At 38.9% G+C, this 17,468-nt stretch overlaps 1 protein-coding gene across 2 annotated transcripts in view; it reads right to left on the bottom strand.

The window, feature by feature from the left end:
* LOC138953841 (son of sevenless homolog 1-like) overlaps window positions 1-17,468 on the bottom strand; it is a 44,416-nt gene that overhangs the window by 26,045 nt on the left and 903 nt on the right. Inside the window, exons 2-11 of one of the 2 annotated variants that reach the window (XM_070325801.1) lie at window positions 16,154-16,411; window positions 15,482-15,565; window positions 14,995-15,075; window positions 14,351-14,548; window positions 13,503-13,643; window positions 12,483-12,593; window positions 12,117-12,218; window positions 10,130-10,257; window positions 8,741-8,871; window positions 7,851-8,048 (exon numbers count right to left, since the gene is read on the bottom strand). In XM_070325801.1, the coding sequence (XP_070181902.1) occupies window positions 7,851-8,048; window positions 8,741-8,871; window positions 10,130-10,257; window positions 12,117-12,218; window positions 12,483-12,593; window positions 13,503-13,643; window positions 14,351-14,548; window positions 14,995-15,075; window positions 15,482-15,565; window positions 16,154-16,411 (1,432 nt within the window). The remainder of the gene's footprint in view (window positions 1-7,850; window positions 8,049-8,740; window positions 8,872-10,129; window positions 10,258-12,116; window positions 12,219-12,482; window positions 12,594-13,502; window positions 13,644-14,350; window positions 14,549-14,994; window positions 15,076-15,481; window positions 15,566-16,153; window positions 16,412-17,468) is intronic. The other variant, XM_070325802.1, reaches the window with a different exon arrangement.

Genomic DNA, 17,468 nt, shown 5'->3' with positions numbered 1-17,468 from the left:
TTTTTTTACGTTCTTGGTGACAACGCGCCAGAATCGCACGAAGATCGAACTCTCGAAGAAAACAAGTTTATCGCTGAACATCGGAAATGTGAAATGCTCTTCCTGTCTGACCAGTCTCCCCGTTAAATCCACAGGCTACATTATTTATCAGGTAACTTACCAAACCGGAGTGTATGTGTGTGTGTGTGTGTGTGTGTGTGTGTGTGTGTGTGTGTACACCGGATTACCACCATCAACGCACCCTTTTGGACTTTTCTACTATGCCTGCTGTGACATTCACGAGGATTATTGTGATTCTTGGACAATCGTGTGCCTATGCTGGACTTGCAGGAAGACAAACGGTGCCGGAACGGTATACGTGCTGCCAAGTGTGCACGTCCAGAGCGCAGTGTGAACCGAGAGTGAGTGTGTCATTGTGTGGAAGTTTTGCTTGATTGATTTATTCATGATTTAATTTGCTTTTTGGTTCAATAGTAAAATCTGTGTACGTTATACTTTGTATTTTGTGGTGTGATTCGCCCGAGTGCGAGACCCCCATCCCCGAACGCCTCTGTGGGTGGAATTGTATATATATATACTTGTGTAACGTGAGTGTGTAGATGAGAATGTGAAAGTTGCTTTGGACCCAGATACACACAGCAGACACTAACGCAACAGCTAAGTTTCAGCCTGACAAAGAAATTCGAGTGACACAGCTAATGGCTGAACTTGTTATTTCTCTATTAAAACAAATGTTTCAAGATCTTTAGGCCAAAACAAATAAATTGTCTGTTTCTATTAACATGGCTAAAAAAAATAGGGTAGGTAGGTAGGTGTTTTTGTTGTTGTTGTTGCCAGGATAGAATTCTTGAAAATAAATGACACAAAGAGACAAGACTCGCTATAGATAGATTTATAAAAAATTAAAAAAATGTGACAAAGGATATAAAATGATTGTTTTACCTGGTCTGGAATCTTCAGTAGTAATTGCATAAAAAAAAGTCTGATAATTATATCAATTATCATGTTAACTTTTTCTTAAAATGGGTGCGTTAAATCCTAGTCTGTTTGTTTTTAATGGACTAAGCAATCCTTGGACTGACAGAAAAGATGTATTTTAAAAATGTCCAGTTGCTTTTAATTATTTTTCTAATTGGAAGAGAATACAAATTATGCACTCTTTTCTGTTCAAATGGGTAAAGGGCGGGGGTAGTAAAAGGATCACAGTTCAAGATTTTGCGCGACAAGAGGTGTGTTTCTTTTATAAAGAGCAAAAACTCAACTTGGTATCTAACACTATTTCTGAACACTGTAACCACTTTAGCACTTTTTTTTTCTGTCTTCCAAACTTCTAATTCAGCTTCAAAAATGATTAAAAAAAAGGGTTTTTTTCTTCTGAAATCTACAGTTAAATCACTATTTTGGATATTCTATTTTGCTTCCCTATTTATCTTCTTAAGTTTTTGATCATCTGATTACCTTGCTTTTCTATTTGGAAGAAAATATGCACTCTTTTCTGAAAAATGGGTAGGGGGTGGGGGTAGTAAAAGCATCACAGTATACAATTTTGTGCGACAAGAGGTGTGTTTCTTTTAACTTTGATGAAGAGGGATAACTCAACTTGGTATCTAACACTAGTTCTGAACACTGTAACCACTTTAGCACTTTTAATTTATTTGTTCTGTCTTCCAAGCTTTAAATTCAGCTTATAAAATGAGTAAAACAGTGTGTGTTTTCTGAATTCACCAGTTAAATCACTCTGTTGGATGTTGTTTTTTGCTTCCCTCTTTCTGTTCTGAAGTTTTTGATCATCTGACTACCTTGCTTTTCTATTTGGAAGATAATATGCACTCTTTTCTGAATAATGGGTAGGGGGTGGGGGTAGTAAAAGCATCACAGTTCAAGATTTTGCGCGACAAGAGGTGTGTTTCTTTCAACTGTGATGAAGAGGAATAACTCAACTTGGTATCTAACACTATTTCTGAACACTGTAACTACTGAAGCACTTTTAATTTTTTTTTCTGTCTTCCAAGCTTTAAATTCAGCGTATAAAATGAGTAAAAAATTGGTTTTTTTTTCTGAATTCACCAGTTAAATCACTCTGTTGGATGTTATTTTTTGCTTCCCTATTTCTGTTCTGAAGTTTTTGATCATCTGACTACCTTGCTTTTCTATTTGGAAGATAATATGCACTCTTTTCTGAAAAATGGGTAGGGGGTGGGGGTAGTAAAAGCATCACAGTTCAAGATTTTGCGCGACAAGAGGTGTGTTTCTTTTAACTGTGATGAAGAGGGATAACTCAACTTGGTACCAAACACTATTTCTGAACACTGTAACCACTTTAGCACTTTCATTTTTTTTCTCTCTGTCTTCCAAGCTTTAAAATTTAGCTAATAAAATGAGTAAAAAATTGGGTTTTTTTCAGAATTCACCAGTTAAATCACTATGTTGGATGTTCTATTTTGCTTCCCTATTTCTGTTCTGAAGTTTTTGATCATCTGACTACCCTGCTTTTCTATTTGGTAGATAATATGCACTCTTTTCTGAAAAAATGGGTAGGGGGTGGGGGAAATAAAAGTATCACAGTTCAAGATTTTGGCCGACAAGAGGTGTATTTCTTTTAACAGTGGTAAAGAGGGATAACTCAACTTGGTATCTAACACTATTTCTGAACACTGTAATCACTTTAACACTTTTAATTTATGTTTGTTTGTGTTCCAAGTTTTAAATTAAGCTTCAAAAATTGGTAAAAAAATAGTTTTCTCATAATTTACAAGTTAAATCATTATGTTGGATGTTCTATTTTGCTTCCCTCTTTCTCTTCTTAAGTTTTTGATCATCTGACTACCCTGCTTTTCTATTTGGAAGATAATATGCACTCTTTTCTGAAAAATGGTAAGGGGGTGGGGGTAGTAAAAGCAACACAGTTCAAAATTTTGCGCGTTAAGAGGTGGTTTTTTTTAAAAATTGGTAAAGAGGGATAACTCAACTTGGTATCTAACACTATTTCTGAACACTGTAATCACTTTAACACTTTTAATTTATGTTTGTCTGTGTTCCAAGTTTCAAATTAAGCTTCAAAAATGGGTTAAAAAAATGTTTTTTTAATAATTCACAAGTTAAATCATTATGTTGGATGCTCTATTTTGCTTCCCTCTTTCTCTTCTTTAAGTTTTTGATCATCTGACTACCCTGCTTTTCTATTTGAAAGATAATATGCACTCTTTTCTGAAAAATGGGTAGGGGGTGGGGGTAGTAAAAGCATCACAGTTCAAGATTTTGCGCGACAAGAGGTGTGTTTCTTTTAACTGTGATGAAGAGGGATAACTCAACTTGGTACCAAACACTATTTCTGAACACTGTAACCACTTTGGCACTTTCATTTTTTTTCTCTCTGTCTTCCAAGCTTTAAAATTCAGCTAATAAAATGAGTAAAAAAGTGGTTTTTTTCAGAATTCACCAGTTAAATCACTATGTTGGATGTTCTATTTTGCTTCCCTATTTCTGTTCTTCAGTTTTTGATCATCTGACTACCCTGCTTTTCTATTTGGTAGATAATATGCACTCTTTTCTGAAAAAATGGGTAGGGGGTGGGGGAAGTAAAAGTATCACAGTTCAAGATTTTGGCCGACAAGAGGTGTATTTCTTTTAACAGTGGTAAAGAGGGATAACTCAACTTGGTATCTAACACTATTTCTGAACACTGTAATCACTTTAACACTTTTAATTTATGTTTGTTTGTGTTCCAAGTTTTAAATTAAGCTTCAAAAATGGGTAAAAAAAAATAGTTTTCTCATAATTCACAAGTTAAATCATTATGTTGGATGTTCTATTTTGCTTCCCTCTTTCTCTTCTTAAGTTTTTGATGATCTGACTACCCTGCTTTTCTTTTTGGAAGATAATATGCACTCTTTTCTGACAAATGGGAAGGGGGTGGGGGTAGTAAAAGCATCACAGTTCAAAATTTTGCCCGTTAAGAGGTGTATTTTTTTTAAATTGGTAAAGAGGGATAACTCAACTTGGTATCTAACACTATTTCTGAACACTGTAATCACTTTAACACTTTTGATTTATGTTTGTCTGTGTTCCAAGTTTCAAATTAAGCTTCAAAAATGGGTAAAAAAAATGGTTTTTTAATAATTCACAAGTTAAATCATTATGTTGGATGTTCTATTTTGCTTCCCTCTTTCTCTTCTTTAAGTTTTTGATCATCTGACTACCCTGCTTTTCTATTTGAAAGATAATATGCACTCTTTTCTGAAAAATGGGTAGGGGGTGGGGGTAGTAAAAGCATCACAGTTCAAGATTTTGCGCGACAAGAGGTGTGTTTTTTTTAACTGTGGTGAAGAGGGATAACTCAACTTGGTATCAAACACTATTTCTGAACACTGTAACCACTTTAGCACTTTTAATTTTTTTTTTCTGTCTTCAGTTCCAAGCTTAAAATTAAGCTAATAAAATGAGTAAAAAAGTGGGGTTTTTTTTAGAATTCACCAGTTAAATCACTATGTTGGATGTTCTATTTTGCTTCCCTATTTCTGTTCTTCAGTTTTTGATCATCTGACTACCCTGCTTTTCTATTTGGTAGATAATAATTATGCACTCTTTTCTGAAAAAATGGGTAGGGGGTGGGGGAAGTAAAAGTATCACAATTCAAGATTTTGCGCGACAAGAGGTGTATTTCTTTTAACAGTGGTAAAGAGGGATAACTCAACTTGGTATCTAACACTATTTCTGAACACTGTAATCACTTTAACACTTTTAATATATGTTTGTCTGTGTTCCAAGTTTCAAATTAAGCTTCACAAATGGGTAAAAAAAATAGTTTTCTCATAATTCACAAGTTAAATCATTATGTTGGATGTTCTATTTTGCTTCCCTCTTTCTCTTCTTAAGTTTTTGATCATCTGACTACCCTGCTTTTCTATTTGGAAGATAATATGCACTCTTTTCTGACAAATGGGAAGGGGGTGGGGGTAGTAAAAGCATCACAGTTCAAAATTTTGCGCGTTAAGAGGTGTATTTTTTTTTAAATTGGTAAAGAGGGATAACTCAACTTGGTATCTAACACTATTTCTGAACACTGTAATCACTTTAACACTTTTAATCAATGTTTGTTGGTGTTCCATGCTTCAAATTGAGCTTCAAAATGGATACAAAAGGATTTTTTTCCGAATTCACAAGTAAAATCACTACGTTTAATGTTCTATTTTGCTTCCCTATTTCTCTTCTTCAGTTTGTGATCATCTGATTGTTATTTTGTTTACATTTTCACAATACAATATTGCAACTTATTCAGTAGTGTTTGCGTGAAAAAATCTGATACCTATGCTTAAACTTCAGTCGTTATCTTAAAATTTTGCGCGTTAAGCCCTTTATATTTTGTATTTTCCTGATAAAGCAAACATTGAACTAACAGAAAAAGTAACTTTTAAAACTACCTAATCACTTTGAAATTGGGCCTCCAAAGTGTTCTCCAGCCTTAAATGTTTCTCTATTTAATCTAAACAGCTTCTGTTTTTCTTATAAATGTACATGTACATGTGCAGTACTCTCTCTCTCTCTCTCAACTTGACTTTGTCGCGTTTACTTGCACCTGTCTAATAAGGACACCTGCAGAATAAGGACACTTTTGTCTGGTCCCAAGGGTGTCCTTATTTGACAGGTTTTACTGTACACTGGTCGACCACTATGTCCTTTATTGTTATCTGCGAGACTACCAGTGTTCCTGAATTTATCCACGAGGCGCTTCACAGTTCTCGCACATGGACAGTGTGTGCCAGGGAACTCTCTCGGAAAAGCGCGCTGGGCGAGAACCACAGAATTGGTAGCAAAGTAAAGTTCAACAATTTTGGTCCTTTCCTGTACTGGAATGCAATCCATTCAGGCTTTAAAAGAATTCTAAGATGCTTGTCTCAAATTCTATCTGAAACAGAAAAGAAAATATCACTTTACAGGAAAAATATTAAATTAAATGTGGACACTTTTTATGGCCCACCCTGTAGGTGGCGGAAGTCTCTCCTTACTTCTCACCACCCCTTCCGGGAAATACTTGAAAGCCGTTTCGGCTGCCGAGGCCACCGCGCTCGACAGCTTCACCGGTAAGTTGAGAAGGGCGTCATCCACCACCGTGGAATTACCATCGTCCAACCCTCCTTCCTGCTCGCCATCGCAGTCAGGTGGGTGCGCGCCGGAGAGACTTGCAAAGTCCTCGGAGTCACACCCGACATCCTGCCCCCAGGGCGGAAGTAGAACCGGCATACCCGACACTGAATCAGAGGTATATGCAGAATTCTTACGATTCACAGGGCTCCTAACCACCACTGACCGAGCACAATGCAGATGGTCAGCGATGATTTCGGTGCTTTCACCACCTACGTGGCTTACTCTCTCCTGTGATCGCACCCCACTGTCACCAGAGAACCTGGCAACTTGTGGAGAAGACATACCTTTAGAGAGCCCAGGCTCATGCAGAAGGGACACCAGCCGACCACCAGCATGCTGAGAAGCATGCACTTCCGCTTGAACCACGGAAGAAGCCGCCAAAGCGGAAACCGCTGCGGAAGCTGAAGCGGAACCGGAAGTGGAAGGAGAAGGTGAAGACCTGATTCTCCCCAACGAAGAGACATCAAAGACGCCAGTCGGAAGTGAGCGGATCTCTGCTTTCGTCGCCGACAATTCGGCCGCCAAAGTTGATACCTGAGAACTTATCGTAAGTAGCAACGAAGCAATGTCGGAGGGCAAAACACCTGAATCACCAGGAGCCCCCGACGCAACAACATGTTTATCAACATTCTTATCCAAAACATTTTTGTCAGAACGAGTGACCTTGTCCTTTTTCACGGACAAAATGGCGGACGACGGCTTGTCACCAACAACATCAACACATAATTCAATTCCCGGTTCTACAAGAGAAGTGGCGGAATGTCCAGCACTCTTCTTTCTAGACGAGGAAACTTTCTTAGACGAAGTAGTACTAGTAGTAGGAGAAGCTGCAGCAGAAGCCTGTCTCAAACTAGTTCTATTCTTGGCGTTCTCCGCCATGGCAAAGCAAACTCACAAAAAATTTTCGTACTAGAAAAATGTTACAAGTTCACAAACACGCGACAAAATGTCGCCAAAGTTTTCGTAAAACAAGAAAGCTCTCACCCAATAACAGCCAGGGTGCAAAAAAAGCTCGGCGGCAGACCAAGGGGCGAAGTCAAAGTCAGGAGACAATGAAACAAGGCTGAAAACAGCCGGAGCGTACTTGATAAGCGACCAGTCTTGTTGAACGCTGAGTGTGGAATGATAAGATGGCGGCATATGCGCACGCATACGGAAGTCAGACTAGCAATAGTCTGGCATTATGGGATTGATCACTTTCTTTTTTAGAGTGGTCTCCCTTGTTACCAAGGGGACGCGTACAGCGTTACCAGCACTGAACTAGAGTTAATTGCTATTTGTGAGTTGGGTAAAGATATGTAATTTAATGAAGGGTTAGGCTAGCATAACACAGGTCATGTTACCAATTCATCATAAAATCTTTTTCAAAATCTAGGTATTCTTCTCTTGAACTTATTGGTATTAGATTTTAAAAGGCTCACTTGACTAAGTCCTAGACTGAGTGTTTTCACATTTTAATGCGTCACGGACCGACGTTAAATCCTTGGGCTAATCCCTGAACACTTCTCACAAGCTCTGCATTATGGTCCAGTATTCCAGAGAAACTTTTAAAAAAAATGTTAGATGACAAAACAACCTCTATCATTCCCCCCACCCATCTCCCATCCCAAACCCCCATCCTCCCCAAAAGTGTCATCAGCAAATAGACCTCTGAGAAAAATGAAACGACAGTACGACCAAAAAAAACTCCTAAATTAAAGAGATACCCTCAGTATCCTCACGGTCGACGATCTCCACTTTGCGGATCAGGTGTTTCTCCTTCAGTTTGTATTCCGCGAAGGGACCGGTGCCGGAAGTCCGTTTGGAGTTGGCGTTCTGCTTGCACAGGATGATGAGCCCGTCAAACAGGAACACGTGACGCTCCGACCACTTCTTTGCACCCACTTGTTTGGCCAGCACACCATCTGAAATGAGACCGTAGAGACTTTATTAGTCCTGTGGAATAAAAGGCTGTGGTATTTCCATCCATTTCATTATCTATCTCTTGCTTCAAATCATAAGCATTCACAACTGTAAACATGCTACCACTTCAAAGACACTATTGTATGTGTGTGGATACAAACAGAAAGGATTCTTATGGCTCATCACACACAACAAATAACCGTATCAAATATTGGATCCCACCACAAAATAAACAATTCCCAGCTTAGAACGCATATCACAATCAGTCATCAAAAAAAACCACATGCATTCACTCCACACATCATAAATAAGTCTTGTAAACAATTGAATAAACACATGATGTCTCTGCACATGCCCTACCTAATATGTATACACATATTTTCTTCTCGTATCTTTCTTCTGGACAAGACTGATACAGTGAAACGCTCCTTCTAAGACCCCCCATTTTAAGACCTATTCCCTTTTAAGACTAGTTTTTCACATTTTCTGCTCATAACATCTGTAGATTCATCTCTATTTTAAGACTCTCTCTCTCTTTCAAGGCCCGATTTTCTCCCGATTTTTAGACGTCATAAAAGGGAGGTTCCTCTGTAGTGTATCTGCTGAGGTTGCAGCTAGTAATAGACATGTGCATATTAGAGTCTCATCCATCTCCATGAATCTTCACGCTAAACCACAGCCAGCTTGCACTCACCCAGAATGAATTCACTGCAGCTGTGCCAGATGTCCTTGCCCTCCCAACCGTCAATGTTGCGCTGAAGCTCCGTCATCTTCTGAACCTGAGCCTGGCGGTTTGATCGACCGTGTAACCTCAGAGAGATTTCCCTGCAGAATAAAACCACTTTATTGCAATGAGACACGATATCAATTGAACAAACCAGGATGTCTCTTCTTGACCCTCCGTTCTAGAGTATATCACATTTAGAGGTGCTGCACTGTGTTAGGAAACGCTGTCGTTGCTGAGCTTTGGTTCGGTTTTGTGTGTTGCATGTGGTTGACTTGTTTGTACTTTGTGGGAAAGTACCGATATTATGTTTTGTAAACACAATATTTATGTTTGGACGAGAATGCAGGTGAACTTTCTAGTCCTGTCAAAACAAGTTGTTTACCACGTTGTTTTGAGCCGTGGGTTTGTGGCGTTCGCTCGGATTAAGTGCGTCGGCGCTTTTGATCTACGTCACAAAGAATGTCGCTGTTCTAGTCCATGCACGGCTCGTATAATGTAGTTGTATCATGTTCGGTCTGGAATATTCTCGAGATTGATTATTTGCTATATAGACCAGCGCGATTTGCATGTAAAAAAAGCTTCTACTTTGAGTTCTGCTACGATGTGCAGTTGTATGTATGGAATGCTAAATAAATCCTCGAACTCAATTTGACGAGTTGTTTTCTGCTGCTGCGAAGACGGGCGACGTAGAATAAAAGAACACAACTATATGACATTTGAGAACTTGTGGCAATCTCAAGTGTCGTGTAACACACTGAAATATCAGCAAACGCACATCTTTGGATACAAGAATTCTGATTCCAACACTACTCTACAGTAGGTATGCCAACTGCTCACTAAAACTTCTAAACAGGGTGGTAACTTCCCTAAGTGCCAAACACGACAGGGAAACTGATAAATCAACCTTGTTGTTTTTGTGGGGTTTTTTTTTTTAAATAACCTTGTTCAGTTTTGTAACATCTAACAACTTTAAGTATGATGTTGCAAAGTATGTGAAGTCTGAAGAACAGTCAGGAATAAAAACTAAGTTGGAGCAACATTCAGGGTAGAAGGAAGGATGGCGAGACACAGGAGAGAGTATGGATTCAAAGTTCTACAACTTGACATTCCCCTGGCTATAAAGGCTCTGCTTAATTGAGCCGGAAGGTGATTTTGCGAAGTCATTGAAAACAATTCAGTATCAAAGCTTCATGCAGCGAGCTACGTGAAGATGTCTTCGCAAAGTTAACTTCACACAATTGATATGAGGCTAAACCATCTTTCAGCCGAGCGTTTGCATTTGGGTATGTTTTAGACTTTGTGAAGTCGACTTTGCCCAATGAATATCAGGCTTAACAATCTTTCAGCCGAGCTCACCAAGGTTTGCGTTTGGGTATGTTCCCACTGAAGCGACGCTCCAGGGAGACTTTGAGAGCCTGCAGCAATCCCAGGACTTGTTCCAGCACCTCCTGGTCCTTCTCACTGGAGCTGGTGTCTATCAACGCCTGCACACACAGTTCACACATCTTTACTCTCACATCTTCTTCTTCTTTTGCGTTCATATGCTTTAACTCCCATGCACACTCGTGTTTTGGCACGAGTGGGTTCTTGACATGTATGACCGTTTCTACCCTGCCATTTCGGCAGCCGTACTCCCTGCTTGGAATTTTCATGTTTTCATATCCCACAAAACTCTGAAATGGATTACAAGATCTTTTCTGTGTGTACTTGGTCTTGTGCTTGCGTGTACACACCAGGGGTGATTAGGCACTAGCAGGTCTGCAAATAAGTTGACCTAGAAGATCAGAAAAATCTCCACCCTTAACCCACCAGACGCAGCCCAGATTCAAACACTCGACCTTCCGCATAGGTGGCCAGCGCCTTATCCACCAAGCCACCACACCCGTCTAGTCTTACATGAATTTACAGAAATAAACAGAAAGCATTCTGATGGGAGAGGTCAATAAAGAGGAATCTCTGTACAAAGACCCTCCATAATAAAGACACCCTTGGCTGCACAATCTCATTTTCTCAGTTTTCTTCACTATATCACTAAATTTACCTCCATCTTAAGACCTCTATTTCTCAGATTTTAGAACAGAAGATCTTGTGACAGAGGTACCACTGTATTAAAAAACAACAACAGAACAAATGTAAACAAAATAAGTGAAAGCACATATTCACATCTGTCCATACCTTTTAAGTTACTTAACACATGTTCACTGTGGTAGCCACTCCATACAATTCTTGAATGATAAGATATTCCTTTCCAGAAGAACCCAACTTTTTGGTATGTCCTGTCAGAAGTTCCTTCTGTCACTCTTGCTTTTTAGAAATAATTTCCTTTCTATCAATTCAAACAGCTGTTCTGGTCCTCAACATAAACTAAATATGATGCTCATTAAAAAAGTTTTTTCTCTTTTTACATTTAGTCAAGTTTTGACTAAATGTTTTAACGTAGAGGGGGGAATCGAGACGAGGGTCGTGGTGTATGTGTGTGTGTCTGTGTGTGTGTAGAGCGATTCAGAGAAAACTACTGGACCGATCTTCATGAAACTTGACATGAGAGATCCCGAGTATGTTATCTCCAGACCTTTTTTTTCTCATTTTTTTTGATAAATGTCTTTGATGACGTCATATCCGGCTTTTCGTGAAAGTTGAGGCGGCACTGTCACGCTCTCATTTTTCAACCAAATTGGTTGAAATTTTGGTCAAGTAATTTTCGACGAAGCCCGGACTTTGGTATTGCATTTCAGCTTGGAGGCTTAAAATCTAATTAATGAATTTGCTCATTAAAGTTGTCATTAAAATCGATTTTTCGCAAACAGATTTAAAATTGATTGCATTGTATTCTTCATCACATTCTGAATCTAAAAATATGTACATATGTCATGTTTACTCTTAAAATGTGATCACAATTAACAAAAATAGATTAATTTGTCTTCCGATTAAAATTTAAGAAATCGATCCAAAAATGATTTCATCTTATTCTTTATCATTTCCTGATTCCACAAACATATAGATATGATAGGTTGTATTCAAAACAAGCTCAGAAAGTAAACAAGAATACAGAAAAGCGCGCTTTCCTGCTTAGCACAATACGCTACTGCGCTAATCTGGCGTGTCAATATCACTACGTTTTGCACGTGGGAGGTGAGCGATTTCCTTCACGCGGGAATTGACGAAGCTGTACTGTCTTGGTGAAAAAATACAGAGCGTTCAGTTTCATTCCGTGAGTTCGACAGCTTGACTAAATGTAGTAATTTCGCCTTACGCGACTTGTTTTTTAATACTACACACAAACTTGTTAGTATTCTTTGTGTGACACACAAAATCGCCTCAGGTACAAAAGCATAACACTGACCTTGATGACTTCAAAGTAATGCAGACAATGGTAAACAGGACCCATCAGCAGTTTAGGAAGAACATACTTCATCGCATCTTTAAACCCAGGACCCCCAGATGTCTGCAAAAAATATGTGCACGAAACAGCATTTACTGTCATGTAACACATTAGCAACACTGTAACACACAGTAGTGAAGCTTATAAATGTACATAAACATGAATGACAAGAACACAATTAGCACATTTCGTAACCAAAAGCATGGATTACAAATTTACCATCCGAACTGACTTTAGTTCAACACAAGCTACCTGGTAGCAATTACCACTAACTTTAGACAAGAGACAACAAGTATTATTGCTTAAGTTAGAAGATTCTTGAATTACCTTCAACAAGTTGCAAACATCTTCCCTCTGTAGTAGCGTGTTGAGTCGATCTTTTCCCATCGGTGACAGCATATCATCCACATAGCGCTCGTACACATTGAACTCCTCTCCCTGAAGCAGACGGAAAGTCAAAGACTTAGAACACAAAACAGATTAGCACAGAAAACTGTGCAGATTAGCACAGAAAACTTACAAATAAGCACAGCAAACTGTTCAGATTAGCACAGACAGTTGTACAGATTAGCACAGAAAACTGTACAGATTAGCACAGACAGTTGTACAGATTAGCACAGAAAGTTGTACAGATTAGCACAGAAAGTTGAAAAGATTAGCACAGAAAACTGTACAGATTAGCACAGAAAACTGTACAGATTAGCACAGAAAGTTGTACAGATTAGCACAGAAAGTTGTACAGATTAGCACAGAAAACTGTACAGATTATATTAGCACAAAAAACTGTTCAGATAAAGCACCCATTTAAATTAACAATACTGTCTCTTTTTTGCGTTAGAAATGGCCACCAGACTGTGAAAAAACCTATTCTAAAATAAAAGTAAACCCAAGAGGTATGCGCTCCACATTTAGGCGTAACTCATTCCAAGCAGATTCCATGACAACTCATAAGGCAAATATGTCATGCAGCAGCAAGTATTGACTCCAAAGAGCTAAACATTAACACATTCTCAAATATCGTGCCAAGTTTAAAACTGGCCAATGTCAAAATCATGCTATAAAACTCGTTTGACTGGAAAGCTCATTTTTACAATTCTGACGTCTTCAATTTCCAAGCGGTGAAATCACAGATATATCCAAATAACCCAAATAATGGACAGTGTCGGTGTCCTCGTTTGCCAAACTATCTATTTGTTTGTAATTTTGTTGTTAAAAACTCAGGCCAGAGATCCTGCAGGCATATACATCAGCTTTTATAATAATAATAATAAATGAGCATTTATATAGCGCAACATCATAACTTTACAATTATGCTCTTTTTGTCTGGAATGAGTTAAGAATATTTACCTCGGCCAGATCTTCGAAGCAGGTGCCCACCAGGGGTGACTCGTGTTCCTGAGCCACTTCCATCTGTTCCTCAACGGAGCTCAGAAGTTTGGACGTGAACTCGTAAATGTCGATGATGTTGCTGAAGATGACGTCAAGGTCCTGGAGAGGGAATCAAGTTAAGTCAAGTGTTCAAAAATCATCTGAAGTAGTTTTTTTTTCTAGTTACAGAACGAGTCATTAAAACCAGTATCAAGTATCGGTAAAACAGAGTAAAAAAACTTCTCAACAATACAGGAAAAGCAAACAGCTCACTACGCAATCTAAATTCGTGCCTTTACCTATTACCAAAAATTGTAAGAATAAGACTCAAAATGCCCAAATTGGATATAGCCATGCCTTGAAACAGACGCTGAATTGAACCAAAGCCTTAAAAAAAACAAGCATGAGACGCTAACACAAAACCGTTAACATTTATTTTTTTATTTTTCATACTCCCAATACAGCATTTAGTTTTTATATTTCATACTCCCAATATCATTTGACTTTCATATGTGTTGTTTGCTACCCTAAAGACTCCAATATCGATGATCTTGTGAATGTCTTGTACTGTTTTGTACTTTAAACATTCTACAAACTAATCTTTAAAATGCAAAAAACAACAACAGAATGTTGTACTCACCAAGACAGCACAAGTACAGCATCAACATTTCCGCCTATGGAAGCTTCTTTTTGTGTCCTGAAGCCTCCACTGGGGAAAATGTTGATCAGAATTCTTTTGTTTTTTTAACATTGTTTGTCTTACCAACAGTCATTTTGTTTTTCAGATTAACCTTTAATGTTTTGGAGTCATAAATGCCAACTCTTACCTTGGAGCGAGGGAAGAGTTCGACAAAGGGAGCTCTGAACACCTTGATGATCATGTTCAAGTCCCTCAGATATTGCGTCTCCTCCACGATGAAGTCCTTGACAATCTCCTCGTAGGTCATGGACTCGCGCCGCACGGGCTCGTCCTCGATCATCATCGCCGTCACATCCTCCTCCTGGGTGAACATGTCCACCAACACCTTGGGGAAAGAGCATGGATCTCATTATCATAACAGTAATACAGCGCTGAAAGTCCACAAAATGGGGCACTGGCCTTTGGCTAGTACTTTTCATAATTTACTAGCCAGAGTGCAAATTTTACTTCAAACCAACCATTCGTTTCACTGCTTTCAGCAACTTGACTCACATTTGGCGAGTAGATTAACATTTCTACTCGCCTTTTACATGTTTCTACTTGCCATGGCGAGTAAAATACTCGCCACTTTCAGGCCTGTAATATTATAACAATAATGTTACAATAACAATATAATAATAACAATAATTATGACACTTTTAGTAATACCAATGACACTCATTTCTATCACCTTCATCATCATATTCATAAAAAAATTAGAACAATAAACATAATAAAAGTGTTTGTGTTACATGTATACAATCTACACGAGTAATAGCACACAGAACTTACCTGGTCTGCACATATTGCTACTTTGATGTCTTGCGAGGTGATCTCCTGATGTCTGATATTCTTCACATAGATCCCAGTGAACTGAAACAGGAACAGAATCACGGTGATGACTTTCAAGCCTTTGAGGAAAAAAAGGTGAGGTAAAAAGCCCTCAACAATTATTTATCTGTCACACATGAACTGATGAAGCAATCTAATCATGAGCTCATGCTATTGCTGAAATTACTAATGCAGAAATAGCATGCTAAAGTGTACTCATGTACCATACACAAGTGAAAACCAGCAAAAAGTGTGTGTGCGTGTACGTGTGCAATTGTGTGTAAAAGGCCAGTATATGTTTTTTCTGTTTCAGAATGAACTTAGTAAGTATAAGGCAGGTGTTACGGAACACCGCAAAACAAAAACATGCCTCACACCGTGCAAGGCAGAGACCAAATCTCTGAATACACCTTTTAACTGTTTCTATGAAGACAGATAGTCATCTTACCTTCAGAATGTCTGCAGCAGTGTATTCTATCACAGCAACAATGTACACTGCCACACTGTAGTCAACTCGGTACCCTAGCACCTCCTGTGGACAAGATAAAGCTTCAAATTACTATTCAAAGAAAACTCACAGTAAAAGATGGTAACAACTAAACAAGGTAACTACTGTGTCTTAAGTATTCTGCCTATAAACACTCACAGAGAGGGAAGTCAATTTTAACTAAAAGAAAGAAAAAAAAGAAATAGGAATTGTTAATTGATTGTGCAAGTGTGCTAAGGGGGGGGGGGGGGGAGGAGAGAGAAGGTGGAAGAGAACAGATATCGTGACCTTTCATCATATTTTTCTTTTTTCAATATTCAACATCAGCATTATAAACAACACTTCTGATTAAACCATCTCATACTCCATCCGAAGATTTTCCCAAACTGGCTTTATCAGTTTATAACTAAAACTAAGGTTCAATTCTAAGTCCCCAATTCAACACCAACACCCCCTATCCACCCTTTTACTCAGCTACACTGGCCTGGAGACAGCAAAACCATTCAAGACCAAAACTAAAAACAGTTACAACTGCTTTAATCCATGTGCCCCCCCCCCCCCTCCCCTAACTATCTCAGAGTTCCAGTCAAGGAACTGCATGAACTGAACCCAAAACTGGTCTCTAGAACTGACCTTGAGCAGTGGCTGCACCTTCTCCACAGGCAGGACCAGGCTGGAGTTCTTCTTGCCCTTCTCCAGGGCGTTGTGCGCATCCCTGATGGCCCACTTGTCGATGGGGTCAGGGAAGGTCTTGTGCACGCGCTCCTCCACATCACCCACAGTGTGGGGCTGCGAGGAGCACAGCAGCTGCAGCAGTTGCAGCATGAGCCGCTCGATGTATTCCAGCGCATCTTCCTTGGCCGTCAGGGAAGGGTGCACCTGTCGCTGCACCTGTCAAAAGATTGGGAAAAAGTCCAGACTTAATTTTCCATACAAACATTCATTGGAAACCCAATTGACTTAAGTCTTAAGGCTATCTCTCCTACAAATTCAATCCCACCAGGAGACACAGAACAGCCCAGATACATTAACGCAGATCAATCAATCAATGACGCTTATGCTCGAAGACGAAGTATGTTTTATTTTTAATGAAGAAGTGTACCAAGATTCAACCACACTAGTGCTACGACTGAGCAGAATTCTGAAAGAAATTAATTTTAGACTTAGCTTTATCAATTGTTTTCAAACAGCACATCTGATCTCCGCCCACAGCAAAAAGTGCGATCACTGAGCAATAGCCTGATGTGTAATCTTAGTTTGATGTGGTCATCAACTTTTAGCCATGTTACCAGAAACAGACAAATTTTTTTTTTTGGCCTAATCTTAGTTTGATGTGGTCATCAACTTTTAAACACAAGGCTACCTAGTACCTAAGCTTTCTTCCATGGTAAATAAGAAGGGCTGTCTGAGATTTGAATAAAAGCCACCCATGACTCACACAAGATGAAGATGGGCAATGCTCTAAAATATTGAGACGTGTCGTTTGTGAATTTCCCCCCGGAATCTTACTTGAATCTACACTATCAGCATATAATGTAAAACAATTGATCAAGTGAGACTGACAGTTATAAAGCACGAAGCAGTGAGAGTGACACAGTGTGCATGAGAGAGAGATACGCTTGCAGTAGTCATGATCAACATGTGTCATCAAACATTTGTATTGATATTAATAGCCATATTTTGTTTGTGTTATAAGCTGGCTAGCTTTTAATTTAAGTGAATGGTGAGGCATAATTTCTTGTGCTCTGAGCAGCACTGGTTTCAATTGCAAATGCTGCCACTGACTGGCCTCTGTCGTCAGTCTGAACATTCAGAAGAGCAGAAGAAACCATGCCTCAGAGTCAGACTTAAGGTTGTTATTGGTGAAAAATTAAAATAACAGGATGTAATCAATTTAGCTAAATAAGTCAAAGCTAGTGAGCAAAAACATGCTGAAGAAAGGAAAAAC

The sequence above is a fragment of the Littorina saxatilis genome, linkage group LG17 (genome assembly GCF_037325665.1).
Source record: "Littorina saxatilis isolate snail1 linkage group LG17, US_GU_Lsax_2.0, whole genome shotgun sequence".
Classification (NCBI taxonomy): Eukaryota; Metazoa; Mollusca; class Gastropoda; order Littorinimorpha; family Littorinidae; genus Littorina; species Littorina saxatilis.
The sequence above is the reverse complement of the archived record's forward strand: the minus strand, read 5'-3'. Positions and strand labels throughout refer to the sequence as shown.